Genomic DNA, 20,740 nt, shown 5'->3' on the forward strand with positions numbered 1-20,740 from the left:
ATAAAAAACGAATACAATTGATAGTATAATAACAGTGTTTCTCTCTTCGTATTCTGTGGTGGTTTTCAGGCACACTTTATGTAACAGTTTTGTTGCGGGAAAAAAAAGGGACAAAAAAACAACCCAGTTTCCAGCTACAGTAAGTCGGTGTCTCATGGAAAGAACAAATGGAAAATGCTCATGTACAAGCCTGCGGTTTGAATGATTTGAGGACAGATGGGGGTTATTTGACAGACGTTTACAGACCGACAAAGTCTCAAGTTTCTTGCCAGAAAAGGAACAAAGACGGACTGCTGTCAGTCTGTCCTTGAAACTGCAGCTTCACGCGTTTGCAAGGAGAAATGTAATTCACCCTAGTTTGCTCAGAGAGAGGCTTTTCTCCTAAATGCCTTTTTTTATTTTGTTTGTTGTGTTTTTAAATGCAGCATATTCTTTTAAATGGCACACATAGGAATCTATTGTGTGTGCTAATCCATGTGGATCCCATTTCATCGGGTTTTGTAATTTTATAGTAATTCCCATGACTGTTTCAAGAGTCAACCTACAGGGCAGACTCAGAGCAACGTATGCACCGGTACAGTCTTGCTGTGTTCCTACATCTCCTTTTCATGGTTTTCTTTAGACTGGACCTGTTCTGAATATATGATTTGCTGTATTTATTTCATAGCTCTCTTTTTTTTGCTTCCCACTCGTACCATGGAACACAACTCTGCTTTTATGGAGGGCCAATTAAGCAGGACCTTGGCCTGAATGGTTTGACTTTATGTTGACAACCACCTCCCCCTCTGCACTCCTACCTTCACACCTAGTTGGTGGCAGCAGCTTGTAGCTGGCAAATTAAGGAGATGAGCAGCCGTGGCACCCCAGATTATTTTAACAAATGCAATGAACCTCAGAAGCATGGAAGGAAAATGAATCGGGACAATCAAACTCCACACTGAGTTGCTATGTAACAGTGTTACTTAGACCGAGATGCCTGGTTACTTCTATCAGGAATTGTCTTCTACACTGAGTATTACAAACTATTTCTAGAATTTTCTGGAAATGTAATTCTTGTGTACTCATACTAATTCACCCAGCTGTGAACGATAACTATTTGTGGGTACTTGATAACGTTAAACCATTGCACAGAGGAGTGTGAAGAAAATGGCCCTCCAAGCAGTCCGGTCTGTTCACACTGTATGAAGCCAAAGGCCGGCTTTGTGACTTATCTGGAACAGTAGCAATAAGGCATCAGTGGTGATGGCAATGCCTCTGAGCCCTAGCATGCTTGCGTCAGTCTTTGCTACCGAGTAATTCCAATTTATGTTTAGATACCGTATGTGTACAGGCTAAATAATTAGTTGGCATTGAAAATAATTACAATGAAGGTGCTTTTTTTTTTTTTTGAATTAAGCCTAAAATATCTGGAGCATTGAGGTTGTGATTGATAAACCATAGGTGTCAATTTAGTTTTATGAGACTGCAGACCTCAAGCCAGATGGATGAGGACTGTCTTTTCACATTAAGAGACACTAAATCACTCTAGGTTAATGATGAAAATGACCCGAGCTCCATTGTTGCACCTAGGATTGAACTCCAACTTTTTTTAAATTCTGAGTCCTCCATCAGCTGTGTGCTGCAGCTTTAGAATATGCAGCAGACTTTGCAGACTATGAAATTTATCCAAACATTAGTTTTAGTGCCTTTTAAGGTAATATACCTCTTTATTCATTGGTCTTTATCCTATGTTCATTTCTGTCTCATTACAGAGAGCTGGGAGCTGCTATTAAGCAGCCCCATCCATCACCACCCAGGAATAGGGTCTAAAAGGTTAACGGGAACGTTTTTTCTGGAAATGGAAAAAATTGTAGTGATGAAGGGCATGAGCCTACTGGAATTCAACTTTTGAATTAAAGACCAGTATATATCATCTCACAAATATTGTGTTTTGGGCCCTGGGTGGGTGATTTTTCTTTGAGACTGACCCACTTGAGGACCTCTCTGGTCTTGGGAAATATCTAGGCAATATAATAGCTTGTCTTTATGTTGTAGTACTTGCCATACAGCCAGACCTCATTGGAAGAGCTTTTCTAACATATCGGAGAGGGGAGGGGCTGGAAATCTATTACACAATCTATAGCAGTGGGGTAATGTAACCGCTTTGTAACCGCTTTGTAACCGCTTTGTAACTTATAGGTTTAAGTGCTTCACTGGGTGCAGACCAACATACTGTGGCTATGAGATTGTGGATTAATGGCATGCTTGTGCATGTTCACATGTACAATGTGCACGTGAATGCTGCTTGAAAGCATTTAGACAGACGCAGATTCCCTCCTTTTGCCTGCTGGTTCTTGTAGAGTGTGCCCAGTATGCAGGATGCAGCAGCGCCAAGCACCCAGCTGGATGATTTATCACAGAATACTCCTTGATTAGGGGAAATTAAAGCAGGCTGCTCTTGGCTCGCTAATTGCTTTGATAACGAGTTCAAGCAGTTAGTTTGCGGGAATATTTTGGAGGATATGGACCTCTGAGAGAAAACAATAACGACAATTAAACCGGAAGAGGCTGCCCAAAGTTGTGGTTTTGATGCAGTGTTGCAGAAATCTGCTCTTCTCATAGTTTCCACCACATTTCCTGCTTTTCTAATTCGACAGTTCCAACTTTCTGTCCTGAGACGAGACTCCAAACAGCTAAATGTAGAGCAATAAAATAATGAACGGTAGCATCATCTAAGTGTTAGAGGTGATTTCCTGCCATAGTGATCACAAGTCTTATGGAGACGCAAACATTTATGTGAGATGTGCATCTTGTAAACAAGCTCTGAGAGTGTTGACACTCGAGCACACCTTTGCAGTGCTTTCACAGGTGTCAATCCTCGTATGACAAAAAGAAAGCGCTGTTCAGTGTGCTTACAGTTTGTTTTTTTCCTGCTGTTGAAACATTACAACACCCGCGTGACTGTGAGAGACAACAAGCAGATCGCATACGTACGGAAATCAGCATGAGCAATCCAACATTGCCAATGGTTAGGAAAGTGTTCAAGGAGCATAGAAACTTTTTTTTTTGTGTGTGGGAGCAGCAAGTCAACTTTTGAAAATATATAGGACAATTATAATTGGAGGGTGGAAACAGCCTTGTGACAAGCTCCGCCTTCTTCTCAGTGGCTAAAGTTGTGTTTTGTGTGAGGCTTGTGAGCGCATCTCTTCGATGCTACGCCGTCTCAGGTTCCGTAGGAATTGTGCTCCTGCCCTGTCAATCATAGAAAATGGTGCAGTAGGCAGGGCCATGCCTGAGCTTTTCCACCATCCCCTGTGGAGTCTCTCTATGACAACGTCTGGCCGTTGAGGCACTCCCGCCGCAAGCACTGCGCCGGCTTCCACCAGTCTCCGTTGTGGCAGCGGCAGATGGTGCAGTCGTCCACCTTTACTTCAATTCCGGCTGGGATGATCGTTGTTCCAGCAAAGCAATTTGGACCTGCCGGATGGGAAGGGGGAGACAGACAGGAAAGAAGGAATGAGAACGACAAGAAATGGATGCGGCTCTCCTGAGGACATCTCTTTTCGGAGGGGTGGTGGAGTGATGCAGAGAGCTGCAGGGAGTCAGGGGAGCCAGAGCAGACCTACAGATCTTTTCACGGGTATGCACCGATGGGCTTGTTTTTGCAACACTAAAGCGCTTTTGTTAGTCTCCCCTTCTCCCTCGACATGGAGCGCTTTGCATCCTAATGCGCTGCAACAGAGAAGCTGCCAGGCGCTGGCTTGGCAGTACAGAGAGGCTGGAGTACCGAGAGAGGCAGTAGGGAGGATGGTGTTAATCACTTCAGTCTGCATGAAAAGGCCAAAGAACTCTTTAGCAATTCCTTACATGATTTATCTTCACACACACACACACACACACACACACACCCTGCGCAATAAAGAACTCAGATTAATTTTGACATCTGATTTATCCTGGAAACACTGTAGGATTTACTTGCACGGAAATCCCTTTTTGTTGATCTTCAATTCTGAAACCAGTTTGATTGTTTTTATCAGTGGAACTCCTCATACCCACGTATTTGATAACCTCAGTAGATGGGGAGACAGATTCATCCTGGGTTCATTTTAGGATCTGTACTCGTGGAAGCTGAAATACTATTACCTCTGTGGGAATGCAATGCATTTATTGTTAGTAAATACCACATGAAATAAGTCAATCGGATTAGTTTCTCCGGGGCGATTGGAGGTGGCGTATATCTCGCTCTACTTCTTGAGACAGCTCAGCCAGAAAGTGCCAGGAATTCTTCCCAAATGTAATCATCTAGATTCTAGACGAAGCAATCTGCAGCTCTATTGGCGTGACGGTGACTTTGCTCTCAGTATTCAGTGCCGTAAAACTTGCTAGATTCAAGAGTAGTCATAAAAAACTCATATGTGTCATAACTCTTGACACAGTAGCTTTTACATCATATTTTCATGGACATCTTAGTGTCCTGGTGAATTTGATTTAGTCCAGGGAAGCTTAACACGAGCCATGAAACTGTACGGTAAGTTGACCTGAAGAGCCTTGCTACCCAGGGTAGAAGACATGCTGATATGTCACAGTAGGAAAGGCATGGGTTTATTAATCCAAATTAATGATGGCTGTATTCCATTCATCATCTTTGATTTCAGGGTCATGGTATTGTGCATGCTGGTTTACTGTCACACTGTCATGGTTTACTGGGATAGATCCATTGCCAATGTCATTAACATCTGTTCTTTTCCTACTAGTCAACTGTGACACTAATGTTATATAAGATAGTTGTTGGTCAACTCAAAGCACACAGTTATGGTTTGCTAAAGATTGTGGTTGGTTAAATGTTAAAAGTCACACTGACTCAAAGCAAGAGCCAAGTTGACTTTTTCTATATATATGCATGACTTTTACATGACCTTTTAATTAAATAAAAGTACCTACCATATTCAACTTTAAGTAAGTCTTATAAACCTTACTTGAGTAAAAGTATGTAAGTATAATCAACAAGATGTACTTAAAGTATCAAAAGTAGAAGTATAGTCATTGTGCAGTAAATTGTTCCCTGTCATTGTTTTACAGTTATATATATATATCTAATTTTTTTAAGTGGCAAAATAAGCATAACTACTTAACTTTAAATTGGCACAAACAGAAATATCTATGCAACATTCACAGCAGTAAAATAATCCAGATGTTTCCAGTTGTGCTAATTTAAAAAAGTTAAGATTATTTATGCTAATGTTGTCACTTTAAAGACCGTTGGGTTATCAACAGCAATGCATCATATTATTTAAGATCATCATATTTTTGAAGCTCCTGTGAGAACCGGTTCACGTGTCTCTAAAAAGTCAACTTTTCATGCGCTCATAAAAAACGCATTGTTTCTCAGCTAAGTGACGATGCATTTTATCGTCTTAATTGGGAGAAATAGCTCCACCCAAAAAGGAACACTTCATCCTCCTCATGAGTGAAAAAACAAAAAATTCCAAATCAACAAATGAGGAGATGCATGGTTTCCACTGGACAGGAAGGGTATGACATTGTGTAACCCGAAATGTAGAATTTAGTAACTAAAGCTGTCAGACAAATGTAGTGCAGTAAAAATAGAAATCATTCTATTTCTATATATGTGCTCATTTTGGACCTGATAAAAGCCCTTTGATCTGAGCTTAGAGGAGACACTGAGAACGCTTGCCAAGTCTTAGTTCTCATTGATCTGCCTCTGGACAGCAGGCGCAGGTTACAGGACAAACTCAGTGGAGGTTGATGAGGGACGAGGATGACTGCTTCTGGCTGCCAAGTGTGATTGTTTATTACAGACAGACTTCGAGCCACAAGGACACCGTTTCAGCTACCTGTAACCATTGGAAGGGCACTCTGTCATCCAGTCGAGCTTGTGATCGATTCATGGCCAATAAAATGTAGTGGAGTCAGGAAATGTTTGTCCTGTGTCAAAACTGTCCTCGTACATCATACTTTCCCTAACTGCATCTTAAGGCGTGAATAAGGGCTGATTGCAGTCTATTTGGCTCAAATATGATTATAGCTATTGCCTAGAGAGAAGCGCTTCTGTACAAACTCATCTGCCAAAAAACCTTTCATTTTCAAAACATTGCCAGCTGAATATGTCCGTCTCAATATGTGACCTAACTGTAGCCAGCTATATAGCACGGCTATTGTATGATATATCTGTTAAGAATCCATGATGACAGTCTTCAGACAGATAAGTAGATGGCTTAATCCCATCAAAGTGAGAAAACGCTGGCCATTTTCAACACACGTCTCATTATAATTTTCTTCAATATATTAATTATATAATATAATATATTAATTATATAATATATAATTCATGATGAAGATGAGCGCTGAATCAGTCAGACTCAATGAACGTGGATCTCAGAGATAAGCACCCCCCCCCCCCAATTCCATTGTGCTGCCTTTTGCGCTCTGTTGCTGTTTCCATGAAAAGAAAACCATCTTTATAATGTAAAGCTTTGACAATAGGCATCCACATGCCCAAAAGACGTCCGCACATCAAGGTTGTAACATTAATTCATAACGCTCTCTAAATGAACCACCTCTTGTCACTTCTGATTGCCAAAAGCTTTTCTTTCACCATCTCACAATGAGTGGGTTCAGCAAGTTCTTTCACCGATGCTGAAATAGTTCTAATGCATTGTGGGATACCATTCCAGAACTTCCTACGCAGCAGTTTTTGTCTGCAGATGCAAAAGACCCTTCAAGCTCAAAGCTCAAAGCTCACTGCTAGCATGGCTGTAGAAGGCAGGGTTGGTAATCTCCCCCCAAATCATTTTGGTTATATTTGTTAACATTGTTATTACATCCAGACAGCAATGAATGCCGACTTAGCTTTTTTTCTCACTAGATTTAGTAGTTTTTGGAGCTTGTGCTGCTAGATACTTTTATTTGAAACAAGTTGGCAACACTGGCCTGGATCTTTCAATTGGATACTTTAAAAAAAAAAAAAGTTTATCTAGCCAACTAGCTAATTTCTCAACATTACCAACCCTAGCTTTAAATATTAAAAAAACGACACAATCACCACACCAAACTATGAACTGTTGCTCGTCATGTCTGTGTCCTATAATTGTTCCGTTGTGAGGAAACACATTGACATTTCGAAAGGGTTACACTCATTTCACATCATGATTTGAAACCAAACACTTGCACCAGGTGAAGACAACAAATGCATGACTGTCTTCCACTGATTGCATGTCAAGCCGGAGCGCATAAGTAGATGTCTTCCTTTCACAGACCCCCGGTCCCGTGTCTAAAAAATGAGAGCTAAACAGCATTCTTCATTGTCCTCTCCCCACAGCCCTCAGCTCCCATGGGATTTAACTGGCTGCCAGAGCCTGACCATGCACCCTTGGGGAGCCTGGAAACGGCAGGCTTTCCCTGAAATGCCAAGTATGTCACTGTGTCCTGTCAGCCTGGATTAGTTCTCTTCTAGCAGCTACCGCAGCCTTGTTAGTGTGGGTGTTTGGAAATAAAAGAAAGAAAAGAGGAGGGTTAAAGAAGAAAGGGGAGAAAAGGTGAAAGAAAATGTGGGTAGTTGTAGTGAAATAGCCATTTAGCACCCGCCACAAACAAAGTTCCTCTTATCACAGTTATAGGTCAGCTGCGGTTGAAAGAAGAATATATATATATATATATATATATATATATATATATATATATATATATATATATATATATATATTTACATATATACATATTTCAGGACATTTATTTTCTCGTCTTTCAACAGGAATACTCATGAACAATTTCTGTATTTTTCCGTAGCACTCAACATAATGGAAACACTGAATGAAAAAAAAGCATATAATGGTCCTGAGAGTGCATCTTTAATTCTTGACCAGGTTTTTCGTTTGAGTTGAGGTAAAAACTTTCTTTGCCAGGTCTTTCAGCTGTCAAATGATCTGAAGCTTACATTCAAGCCAACTGAAATAGAGAATGCAACATTGTGTTATGATATTACCCTCAGGTACTCTTTGCTGTTGAGCATTCCAGCACCGATCACATTGCAGTCGAACAGTTACTGTACTTTAGTCATAAAGCTCCTTCTGTTCCTCGGGATTGATGCTGGCAAAGGAAAATCTCCCACTTCGCCTTGTAAATAACCAGTGAACCATTGGAATCCTATAATTCTAATTTAGGGATTTGCTGTGTGTGACAAGGGCGTCGGGGCACTGGGAGATAAAAGGCTCTGAGGACCCATTAGTCCCTCCTACCATGCCTTTAATCAATGGGCTAATGTTTACTCCGCTTCGTGTGTCATTTATAATTAAACCTAGTGCTGCTCATTAGTGTCCAACGGGTCCAAGGTAATAATTTTAATTCATAAAACATCAATTACATCCTCAACCTCTAAAGGACGTGGCCATCAAATGGCGATAGCGCAGACAAACTCGCCGTCATCGATTCAATGAACATGTAATGACTTCTGAGCAGCGTGTGCTGTATTCCAGAGGAGACGGGTGTTTACCGTTTTTACAGATGGGGCAGCATTGCTCCGGCTCGTACACGGGGTTGACGCACTCTGGGACGGCGCAGTCGGACACCACGCAGTGCACCTCGTTATTTGGTTCGCAGCGGCACCATTCACAGGCTGACGGCTGTGGACAGAGAGGGAGGGAAGAGACATCTGGGTTAGAAGATCATCAGTTTGTGAGTTCTACGTGGTTACGACTGGTCAGTAGAATTAGCAGTCTCTCCCTGTGCTGATATTTCCCAATTAAAAAAATATTCCCATTATATGCATCTCTTACTGTCTTCGTAAACAAAGAGACACGTTAATACATTATTCACAACGCCAGTATAGGGTTCTTGTATCTTAACAAACAGAGCCTGTAGCTGACTTTGAATAAAATCACCAGAAATAACTAACGAGAGTCTACAAAGTTGTGTTGATGATATTCAGTATTTTGCTGCATTCGGCTGCGACTTGCCTGAGGAAACAGTTCAGAGGCTTATCTCCCCACCTCTGCAACATGTAAAGCAGTGCTATGCAGCCCTCTGTGCTGCTGCCACTCACTTGACTATCTTTACAAAGTCTCCTGACCGGAAAATGAACTGTAATGTAATTACATGGAGTGGAAAAATACAAACTGTTCCCAAATCACCAAAGGTCAACTGTTCATCATATTACATTTTTCTTCTGCTCATCAAACTGCCTTTTGAGGGCGTCTGTCTCTGCTCTGGGTCTGCTCTATCAGCAGCTCAGCCCTCTGTACTGAGCTGAGAGGGTACATATGTTTCATATTTGATAATCCTTATGCAGCTTACATTTGATAAAACATGTGATATTTGTGGAGAGCAGCAACTGAAACCAAACAAATGGTTCTGGTAAGTCATACTAAACTAGTTCAGTTATCCATCTGAAGTCCACACATTTTCCTAACATCATGTTAATTAGTGAGCGTGTTAATTGGTGGGACAAAGCAATAGCTGCTTCCCCTTATTTTCAATATTTATGCTAAGCTAGGCTAGCTAGTAGCTGGCTTCAGCTATTAGTGCCAAGAGATTGGTACAAATATTCTGTAGTCTTTCTCCCGGCAGTAAAGCGACTAAGTCTATAAACCAAAATGATTTTTATTATTCCTTTATATGCTCGATATTGTGCTGTGGATCTAATGGTTTGATTTTATTTTTTGTCATTATGGTATCACCGATCCCAAACTGCATTAGTTCCAGACATTTGTCCAGACAGCCATATTTCCACCCACTCCAATTGAATTTTATCAACAACAACAACCGTTCCACAGTTCAGTTTTGTGTCAACACGTGAATAAAGGAAAGGGCTGTGGTAATAACGGATTCTTTAATGTGACTTTTATTAGCCAATTTAGCCAGGATGCATTACGCTGCATCAAGTGGGAAGTGACCAGGCTTGTATTTTTAGTTGAATTAATGGCAGACTGAATGCACTGCAGCCACAAGTTAAATATGAGCAACATTAAAAGATGGAGGTTGTTGGGTAGAGCATGTATACAACTGTCTCAACTGTAGCAGCTAAACATCCTGATATTTTGGACATTTTTCCAGTGGGATTAAAAGCTATCTTCATATATGATGTTTACATATGGCAAGAAAACAGTAAAAATAACATAAATAAATGCAGGAGCAGCGCCTGCATTTATGTATGGAAATGTCTGTAACCTGTTCATGTCCTGGTATAAAAAGCATTGTTCTGTATCTCTGCTTTAAATAATTCACACTCTTAGTGATGTCAATGATGATAGATTTCATCTGCGTATCCATTGGGCCTGTTATATTTTTTAAAGCTTCCACTCCCTGATGTTCAACATGCCCTTTCCTTTTTCTAGTCTAGCTGCAAGGAAATAATGAACGCTTTTAAGAAATACACATAACGATGGGACATGAACATCTAAAACTGGACTCTCCTCTCATTAGAAATTCCTCTCATATCGTATCCACAGAAGTAGCAGTGCGCTCAAGTAAATAAAACAACAATATTTCTCTTCAGAGTTAAACATCCTTCCGGTTATCTTCCCCTCTGTCAGATTGAGCGCTGATACAGAAATGTACCAATTACACAGCAAGTCGTTTTCTCATACATATGGAAGATGGACCATATTTTGTCAACCTGACAGACTTAATCTGTGGGGGCCGGCAAGGTGGGACTCGGGGTCAGCAGTCAGCAGTGGAGCAGATGCAGTGTGTGACACACGCAATCTGGATCCAAGGTGTCATGGCTGCATTTCAGGTTTCTGTTTCTGCGTGTTTCCCTAACAGGAATATTTGGCTTTGCCTCGGCAGCAGTAATTGAATATATAAAGCTGACTTAGCTTTGGTCTCCATGAGCCTTCTGGGTTCAGTGAAGATGAGATAGCTTAACCCTGGGCAACATATACAATCAATAACACCTTACCTTAAATCAGTCAAGATTATGTTAAGTAGTAATAAATATGTTGCCTCGGGGAATTGAAGCAACAGCAGTTTACACTAATAAGCTTCATACTGTGTGTTTACAGGTCTTTAAATGGAGGGTCAATCCCACTGTGGTGTTTACATGCACAATAATATTCATTTTATTATGTTGTAGTGCTGGTTATATTTTTGCTTATACACATGCATTCCTAGTTTCAGAAACCTGCGATTCATTATTTAGTTATTAGTCAATGAAACACAGATTCTAAGATTGTCCCAAAGTCTGTCCATAATGAGGAGACTCACATCCTTATTGAACCAACGTTACTTTATTTCCACCCCATATGAATTAAAAAGGATAAGGGTCTCTGGAGGAACTACTGTGGTCTTGTCTGGCCCATGTATTTGAAACCCTTTCTGAAGAGAAAATGAGTGCCTAACGAGAAAGTCTGAAACTCCAACATAGAAGATAAACTGTATTGTTGCTCTCCATCCTTAATACTGCTGATAAGACGAGGAAACTAATACCAGAATGCAGCAGAAGCCTTGCAGCCAGAAACAAAAATGGGATCTTAAATGCTGAAAGAGCTCAGTGTGGACAGAAAAAGAGTGGCTGGATATGGAGGAGTCGGACCGACCTATATTGATGCAGACATTCAGAATCCTGGATATTGTTATAATAACAAAAGGATATGAATAACTGGGTTTCTCATGTCCCATGTGGATTTCATATCCCTTGTATGATCATTGCTGGGATAAAACTTAAAACCAGGATACTAGTGTCCATGGAAACTTGGCCTTCATAACAAAAGCAGCTATGAACAGTATCAACACAAACACATGTATCTAATAGATATTACTTCTTTCATAACAAAAGCAACCAACTGACAAAACAACATTCCTTTCCTTTTGCCGATTAGTGGATTGTCGATAACATGTTAGTTTGAAATATCTGATTATGGGTAAAAGCACAGCACAATTCACCAAGACAATTAGTGAAATGGATTTAAGGGTCCAGCTTACACCAATTCTGATCAATATTTGATCAGCTGCCAAATGTACAGGGACATTTTTTTAAAGCATAACAATGGAAACAATTATAGTTTCACTGGAGTCTGCATCTGGCACAGATACAGTTTCCCCCATAAGGCATATTACTATCTTTAGAGGATAGAGAAGAAGTTGATGAGACATCATATAGTTGTCCTTAAAGTACACCTTAGGGATGCAGAGATTAAATCTGCTTACACTTTTATTGTTTTTTCCTCGCAAATGCATTGTGAAAATTGTAGGGATAAATTGTAATTAAATGCAACATAGGAATTAATATATATTTTTCATGTGGTTGGAGGCGATGCAATCAATATTTTTGAAAATGAATGTAGTACAGAAACAACTAAACAAAGACTTGAATTCATTGTTTATGGTGCACATTCATTTCATTACTGAAAAGTAGGTCAATACGTCGAGAGCAGTTGGCTTCTTGACGTATTGATTGCTTCATGCAAGAATGGCCAAAGAAACTAGATAATTAAGCATATTGCAATATTTCTTATTTATTTGTGTTACATTTACTGCAAGGCAACGCAATTCATGCAATACAGAAGCACTATTCCTTTTGTTGTCATGGAGTCTTTGCTCATGCCAAATAAAATAAATACAATAAACTTTAATGATACATTGAAATGCGACATGTATATTTTTAGCTCATTTGGTGAGTAAAGTGTGACTGTTAATGTTACAAATGTTATGAGTGTTCTGGTACAAGAGTTGATCTTGACAGTGGTCAAAGAAGTACTCAGATATTTTACTTAATTAAAAGACCTACGTAAAAGGTGAAATACCAAGTCCTGCAAAATATTATATTTGTTACCGTCTATGCATAATCTGAATGTAAAGGTAGAACTAACTTTAACAACTGTATAAACTGTTTGGTAGTCATCTCTCGAAATGCATAGTTTATAAACTGGTCATATGTTAATACAATATTGATCTGGAAAGTAAGTTGTCGCGGAGATAAATGTCGTGGAGTGAAAGGTACAGTATTGAAATGTGGTGGAACATATGTTTAAACCATTGCATCAATCAGAAATACATCCACAAGTAAAGTAGTCCTACGAGTCCGTTTTGCACCTACTTGAGTAAATAGAGTTATATTCCACCGCTGGATCCCAAAAGGTGTATAATGCTTTGAACGATCAGTGCATTTTGAAGATTACCTGTTGCTGAGCTGCATGTCGGTAAAGAGAACTGCCTGTTTTACAAAAGTGAGGGTCAGTAGTGTTAAACTCACTACAATACAATTAACCCTTACAAAAAAAATGTATGTTACATCTATGTTGAAAATGTAATGTTAAAAATGTATGTAACAAATATGTAAAGAATGTCATTTGAAAGAGAATACTGCTCCATGTGCCTCGGCCACATTGCAGATTCCTTCAATGTATTCAGCTGCGCGTGATGCTTTCAGTGCATCCTTTTGTGTTTGGTCTACCGTGAAGAGGATCAGTCATGCCTTAGCCCAGACTCACAAAAGAAAATGGAGCACCAGCACTGAACTAAGACGTGCTGCCAGATGTTTTGGTGAATAAAAGTCTCCTGTTGTCCCTGTCTTATTGGCTGTGTATTAGAGTGAATCAGCTGTCATGTTTTTCATACCCACTCTGGGGAGACGGGTGGGGAAGCAATGAATAGTTAAATAACCTTTAGCGGGGCAAATGAGAAAGGAACATACTTTGAAGCTGGACAACAGGCTCACAGGAATGGGATGTCCAAGTTAGAAGAAACAATTCACCGGTGGTCAGGAGAGAGAGAGAGAGAGAGAGAGAGAGAGAGAGAGTCGGATGCTAAAGAAACCCTTGATACATGTTCAGGGGCACCTTAAGTGCAGGGGAGTTCAAACAAGAAAAGTTCTTTGTGGCCTAATTGTTTTCACTCAATAATTTCTCCTAATTATGGCCTTTGTTGGATCAGAAAATCTATTTGGGCAATCATTTTTGTGTGTGTGCATGCTTTTTAAAATCCACTGTTGTGATTGTCTGCACATGTGCTTTCACAGCACGTTTTTGTAATCGCGGTACACCGAGTTCTGCAAAGACTGTTGTTGTATTGAGAGATCAATTAAGTGTCACGGGAAACAGACAAATCACAAGGGAAAATGAAATTGCTTTCATTTTTAAGCCAGACTCAGTAGTAGGCCTTAACTGTGCTGCACTGGATAGATTAGTACCTGTCTCATGGGGATTTAAGGAAAGTTCTAGCTGTGATATTGCTTGCAAATTAATCAATTAAGATTACTTCCCTCTAAATGAGAAATTATTCAAATCGGTCTGATGGTTGACATCCACTGTGTGCACCTTTGCCACTGAATATGTTGGAGCCCTCCCCCTTTTTTTAACTCTGCATCCCTTCCCTAGGGGGGATGGCAGGAAGCACAGGATTGTTCACTTTTGAGTTCACATCCCAGCCCTAGCCTGACGATCTGGGATCTGAACTCACCCTATATCTCCCGGTTCTTGATTGCAGCTGCGCTGGGGCCAGAGGGACGCCGGCAGCCATGCTGGGCGGACTGGTCCCTTCCTCATCTGATGGGGAGCCCTGTAGGTGAAACACCTACTTAGGTTGAGTGGCATGACTCTCTCACAGGCCAACATCGAAAAAAAAAAAAAGAAGAAGAAAATACACCCACTGCTCCTACATCTACACTTTCGCTATTACGTTGATGGATATAAATACGTAAAGTATTTCAAACATAAAAATTCCAAATGCAGAGCATTAATTTAGGAGCAAACAGCTAAGTCTTATGTAAAGATAAAGTTCTGAGGAGAACATGAAGTCACTCTTCATCCGTGTGTTTTAATCAGAGTGTCTCTGGGCGCTGTCTCTGCAGCTGTACTATAGACTTAATTGGCAGGTTGCTGATGCATGAGTTATACCAGCATTCGATTCAACAAATGACAGGCTGACATTGCACCGCAGTTAGCTGCTTTGTGTTGAATGAATGCCCAATACCACTTGCATGACAATGCCTGCATACTCCACCTGCATGGGATTTAATGACCTACATATTGCATGACGGGATTTCCAGCGTAATGGAAAGACAAATTCAAGCGGTGGATGACGCCAAGCTATGTGTACCTCAATTCATTATCCCAGAAGCTCCAAACCCACCATCTGTGCTGCGTCTGTGCGTTTCTCATCCATCATCTGCTACTAAATATAAATGCAATTGTCTGCACAATGTAGCACGAGCACAGCGAAGGAAATGCCAATGAGGCCCACACCAAAGGTTAACCTGTCGCCACCTTTAAACAGGGCCCTGTATATCAGTCACTGACGGCTTTTGATTTCTTTGAACACGGCAGGGATCCGAAGCGTTCATGTCCTCACTGAAGAGACCCAATCCTCACACAGGATTTGGACTAAGATTTTAGATTTACTTGTGTGGTCTTTCATAGGAGATGCGGATCTTTACAGATTTCCTCTCTCCTTCATTTTGTTATGTACCCAACACTGAAATGCTCAATAAGATCAAACAAATGAATTGTGTCTCCTTTAAGTACGAAGAATGTCCTTCCTCTCTGGGCCCTCTAGTCAAGGTTAGCATGCGGCTGCACTATTGATGGACTTGATCTCACATCAAACTGCCAGGATTACGCACTCACAGTGGCCCTTACAACATCTATGGGCTTGCATCCCAATGCAGGATTGAGCTTGACGCTGTCTGATGTGCAAACACACCAATCAGTACAGATTAGGTACACAGGTTTTAAATGGGAAAATCCCACTCACCCCTCATTAACAGCAACGCTACAGTATGCCACTGTCATGCGGATGTGCCCCTGCAAAAGGTATACGGCCACATCTAACAATTATTTTCACCTAATTTATTATGTTATTCATTTATTATTAATTTGGATTTATAAACAAATTAAATCATTTTAAAATAACAATAATAATATTGTGTAAAAGACAAAAAAGCAGTCATATCTTAATTGTTGCTAATCCATTTTTGTGATGATTGACTAATTATTTAATCAACAAACTGTTTCAGCACAAGCATATTGGAGCCTAAGGCAAACACATCCTAGTTAATTCATTCAGCTGAAGATACTAGAGAAAGACACATGAAAAGCAACTATAACAGTTTTACATTAATACAGATAAACTGTAGCAGAATGATTAATAAAGATGCTTATCTACTTTTTATTTGGCTTGCCTTTTCTCAGTGACGAGACAGCTAATATTCACAGGTGTGACATGTTCCAACGTCTTCCAGTAGAGTTTTGCTTTACCTTGAAGTTATTAGGTAAAAGGAAGCAAACATACGACAGATTGCTATTCTGCTGAAGCCTTGCAAGGCAGGTAAACAGCGATGAAGTTTTCAATAAAAAGAAATTGGTGTAATTGTCCACTTGCCACGAATGATATTCATATGCAACTCTTCTGCACAAGTGATTTAAGTTTGTTATGAGGCGTTTGCCTTCAACACAGGCAGCCCAGATTCATGTTCCTCTGATAGTAGTCAGCCGTTATATTTTTATTATTTAACAATAATTATTATATTTCCATAACTTTAAAGCTGCACTAATCCATATTTGTCTAAGAATAATGGCTCAAATGACGACGTGAGGTGACAGACTCTGCTGGTCCCTTCAGTGTGACGGGATATGTTTGGAATATGTATCTTCAGCTCGTTTTTAGGGTCTACAACTTTAATGTTTTTGATTTACTGACATTGCTCTCATCAACCTCATCTCTAGAGGTTTACAGAAAAAAAGCTCCGTTAAATTAAATGACTGCTACTTGTGCAACACCAGAGAGCAAAGTTAACAACTAGCTGTTGAACTTAGTGGAGCATTTAGCAGCTAAAGAGCCGAATATTTCCCCAGTGGTTGGTCGAGACCAAAAACAGAGCAAAAAGAGACTTTGACTAGGAATTCATCAGAAGGCTGGATATATGAATGCTAATGTTGCTCTGGTTACAAGCACATCCATCACAAGACTTTACAAGGTGATAATACGTTGAGTTTACACCTTACTCTGCTGCCTCAAAGTGGCAAATCAATGAGGAGCAGTTAAAACTGCTTGTGTTATCTTTCAGAGTATTTTAAGCACACCAGTGCTAAATAGCTGAAATGCTTTCAGTCTTATATATCTATATGATGCTGAAAGCATACAATATGTATGCTCTCACATCTCAGAAGAAGGCTGAGATGTGTTTGATTGTTGTTGTGTGGGTTTGGTACAAATTTGGATAGATGCAACTTGCATAAAGTTGCAAATAATTGCTGATATATTTCAGAGACGTGTATGAAAAAGAGGTTTTCTCATCAGATGTAACATTGTATATGTTCATTTGTTTAACTCATTTATTTGATTTTGCACATTGTTTGAGCTCTAGTATCTCTAAAGTGGTTAGCAATGCTACTGAACAATAATAAGTTAATGTTAAAATGATTTTAGAAGCTTACTTTCAAGTATTAATTTAGTTCTGGAGTGCCTATCATTTCGAGCTGAATGGGAGAACATACTTGTCACAGTTCATTTGCACGTCCACGTTTTAAAACTCGTAAAACTTGGTGGATGTTTGTGAAAAACATAAATCAGTTTCCGGATAGATCTTAGGAATGAAAAAGTTTAAGAGGATATTGGCCATGCCATCGTTCTACCAGTTTGCTTACTTGTCTCAAATGTTGGGATCATTAGATTTAGGTTTTCTGCCTCTCACATTATGTCATGAAATGTAGATCCAGAAAAAGATAAAAACACCCTCCAATGTAACTTCAGTCCGGAATACTTTTTATTAAAATCCCTACAGTAGAGTTGTCTGACACAACTACAATGGATTTACTAATCTGCCAGCAATGACCCAGTGTCCAAAAATCCTAAATGTAAATGTAAAAGCATTACATATTGTTATAGCATCTGTCAGTTTAGTAGTGCTGGGTGAATAATCAGTTGATGGTGCAGGGAGGGAGAGATGACATCACTCTGGGAGACAGCCATCTTTGTTCCCTCAGCCAATAAACACATTTTTACTGTCCGCCAAGCCTATACTCACACCCTCACTAACCCACAACTAACAACACCACATGTCATGTGCTGCTGTTGTGCTGTATTTTGCCATGTTTCAACTTTAAAGTCTATTGCTTTCAACAATGTGCAAGACCAAAAGCAGAGTGTGGGTGTTTGGTCAACTGCACTTAATATTCCTCCTCTACATGAGACATCGATAGACGTCAGCTTTTGTTTCATGTTTGAATTAATTGACTTATGTAATTTGACATGAACATGTTAGTCTAGTTTCTGGTGTTCATTGACTTGTTTATGACATCTATCAACTCAGACAAGAAAGGAAAGATGGACTCTGAACCAGGTTGGATCTTAGAACTCAGATCTTACCTTGAATTCTTCCAGTATTTTGTACGTTTTCCCCCGGTACTCGCAAAAGTTTTTCACCTCCTTGCACTCGGGGCAGCATCCATTGTGCTCCACCTTGGTGCACTTGGGGTGCAGTTTGGGGCACTCGGGCTGGTCGCACACGGGCCCGTCCTCCGTGCACTCGCACGGACAGTTCGAGTGTCCCGGGTAGAAGCGCTCCCCGAGTTTGTAGACGAAGCCGCTGTCATCCACACATCCTTTCCCCCGGTAGTCATCGAAGACGATGTTTTCACTGGCGGTCCGCTCCGCCTCGTCCGCGGTGTAATCCACGGGGTTACCAACCAAGGCCGGAGACACGGCGCTCATTGCCAGCAAGAGGACGAAGGCGGCCGAGAGGAGAGGGCCCATCCTTCGCCGCGACATCGATATCCACGTTCAACAAAATGATGTGGATGTCATTCCTAGGCTCCCGGTATCCTCTCCAGATCCGTCCTGCGCGTCATTATTATTATCATCACCATCATCATCATCATCATCATCACTTGAGGAAATGGGCTGCAGTGGAAGAAAATAAGAGATGATATGATGGGGGATGCTTCCTATGCTATTGTTTTGCACATCCTCATAAACCAGAGAGCGTCACGTTTCAGCTTTACATTTGAACTCGGAAGCAAGTGTACATTGTTTTGATGCAAACAGTCATTGTAGGGATCATTCAAGTTTCACTTTCTCTCTCTCTCTCTCTCTCTCTCTCTCTCTCTCTCTCTCTCTCTCTCTCTCTCTCATTATGATTTTCTTAGTGCAAAATATCAGCAATGGGTGAACGTCCAACTACAGAAGAAAAGGTTACAACATCCACTATCTGAATTGGGCAGAGTGGACTCATCACAGTATTCTTCTACACATTTAATTTAAAAAAAACAACTACTTGCTATCTTTGTACAATTCCAAACTCTATGAGAGCAACCACAGACAACAGGTAGCTATATCGGTATATTTGCTTTGAAGGCAATGATTATAAATACAATTACTATTCGAACTCTGGACTTCCAGCAACCTGTTCCAACTTAATCAGCGATGCAACACGAAAATGTCCCGAATAATGAATCCGCAATGATTTAACCCAAAATGCATCACTCGAAGGCGAAAAACACAAAGCAGAATGCAGACAGTTATTAAATAATAAATATTTCCTCTCAGCATAGAATTGCTTGGTCTACGCCGCCTGTCTTGACAGATCAATCGAAATGCCACTGACAACAGGGATGGACACGACATAGGGCAAACTCACCGCTTTGAAATACCTTGATATCCACTTAGTGTGATGCCAGAGAGCCCAACAAACAGAGGGCTAGAGCAGATTAAAGATAATCGCCTAGCCTATTGGAAACTTCACTTTATCCACAGAGTAAATTCCCCAGACTCATCAAAACACTATAATCCTCCCTCGCGGTCGTGATGATGGGTTTAAAATCAATTAAACACCAGCCTTTTGGAGACGTGGTTCCCCCCTTTCCAGTGGAAAGAAAACGATATCCACGAAAAGTAGGTCTGCTTCATGATTATCCCCATCGGACTCACCTTTGTTGAGACAAACAGTACACGTCCAGTGGCATGCGTTACGGAGGGAGAGACCCACCGAGAAAAAACTGCTCCAAAAATCCTCTATAGCGTTCCCTGAGAATCCGGAGTCAATTCAATATTTCCCAACGACGCAGGTGAATGTTAGAAAGCTGCAGTATCGTCTTGTTGCATACATCCAGTGGTTGCATGAACAATACACAATCCAGAAGGGTAGAAGTTAGAATAGGAAAAATTAAACCAAGCGAGATCGAAGCCAGTCATTGTTTGATATTTGGTTTTTGGCAGAGGTCGCGTTCATCGTCAGAAGGCGAAATGAGGAGGGAGCGCTCCGACTTTCAGCACCTTGGAGAGCGACCGTCTCCTGCGTCCTGCACTGAGCTGAGCCGAGCCGAGCCGAGCACCCCGTCCCTCTCCGTCACCCACAGACACAGCAACGCGCACATCTAACGATCCGAGGACGACTCCGGCTGCATCCCCCGAACTGCTCCTGCAAGAGTTAAAGCCTAAACAATCAAGTCAAACGACGCAATAGATGGTCAGTAGACAGAGATGTTCCTACATGAACAGCTGGAGGTAGGCTACATCTGTCAAATGTGTGGAGTGCCTTTTTGTGTCGGAAAACGGGTGCGCCTGTGCATGTGTATGTCTGCGTGTCCGTGCGCCTGTGTGCGTGCAAGGTGTCTTCACACATGACCTGCAGCATGTTTCCCTGACTCATTATCTGCAGCACAGTGTACAGACACCCATTCGTATTCTACCATGAGACAGCACAAATAAAGGGGGGGGGGGGGGGGGGGGGGGGAAACACATTGTATTGCTTTATAGAGCAGCATCAACTTTGTTATGGTAGCTGGTAGGGACAGCCTATAAGCACAGATGA

At 40.8% G+C, this 20,740-nt stretch overlaps 1 protein-coding gene across 1 annotated transcript; it reads right to left on the reverse strand.

The window, feature by feature from the left end:
- Positions 1-1,388: 1,388 nt before the first annotated feature.
- Positions 1,389-20,283, reverse strand: vwc2l (von Willebrand factor C domain containing 2 like). The gene is made up of 4 exons (XM_034562372.1): positions 19,858-20,283; positions 18,298-18,831; positions 8,489-8,618; positions 1,389-3,456 (listed from the first exon to the last, which is right to left on the reverse strand). Exons 2-4 carry the CDS (start codon positions 18,697-18,699, stop codon positions 3,305-3,307), a joined length of 684 nt encoding a protein of 227 aa, XP_034418263.1. The 5' UTR covers positions 18,700-18,831; positions 19,858-20,283; the 3' UTR covers positions 1,389-3,304.
- Between the last annotated feature and the right edge of the window lie 457 nt (positions 20,284-20,740).

Source organism: Cyclopterus lumpus, chromosome 21 (assembly GCF_009769545.1).
Source record: "Cyclopterus lumpus isolate fCycLum1 chromosome 21, fCycLum1.pri, whole genome shotgun sequence".
Taxonomy (NCBI): Eukaryota; Metazoa; Chordata; class Actinopteri; order Perciformes; family Cyclopteridae; genus Cyclopterus; species Cyclopterus lumpus.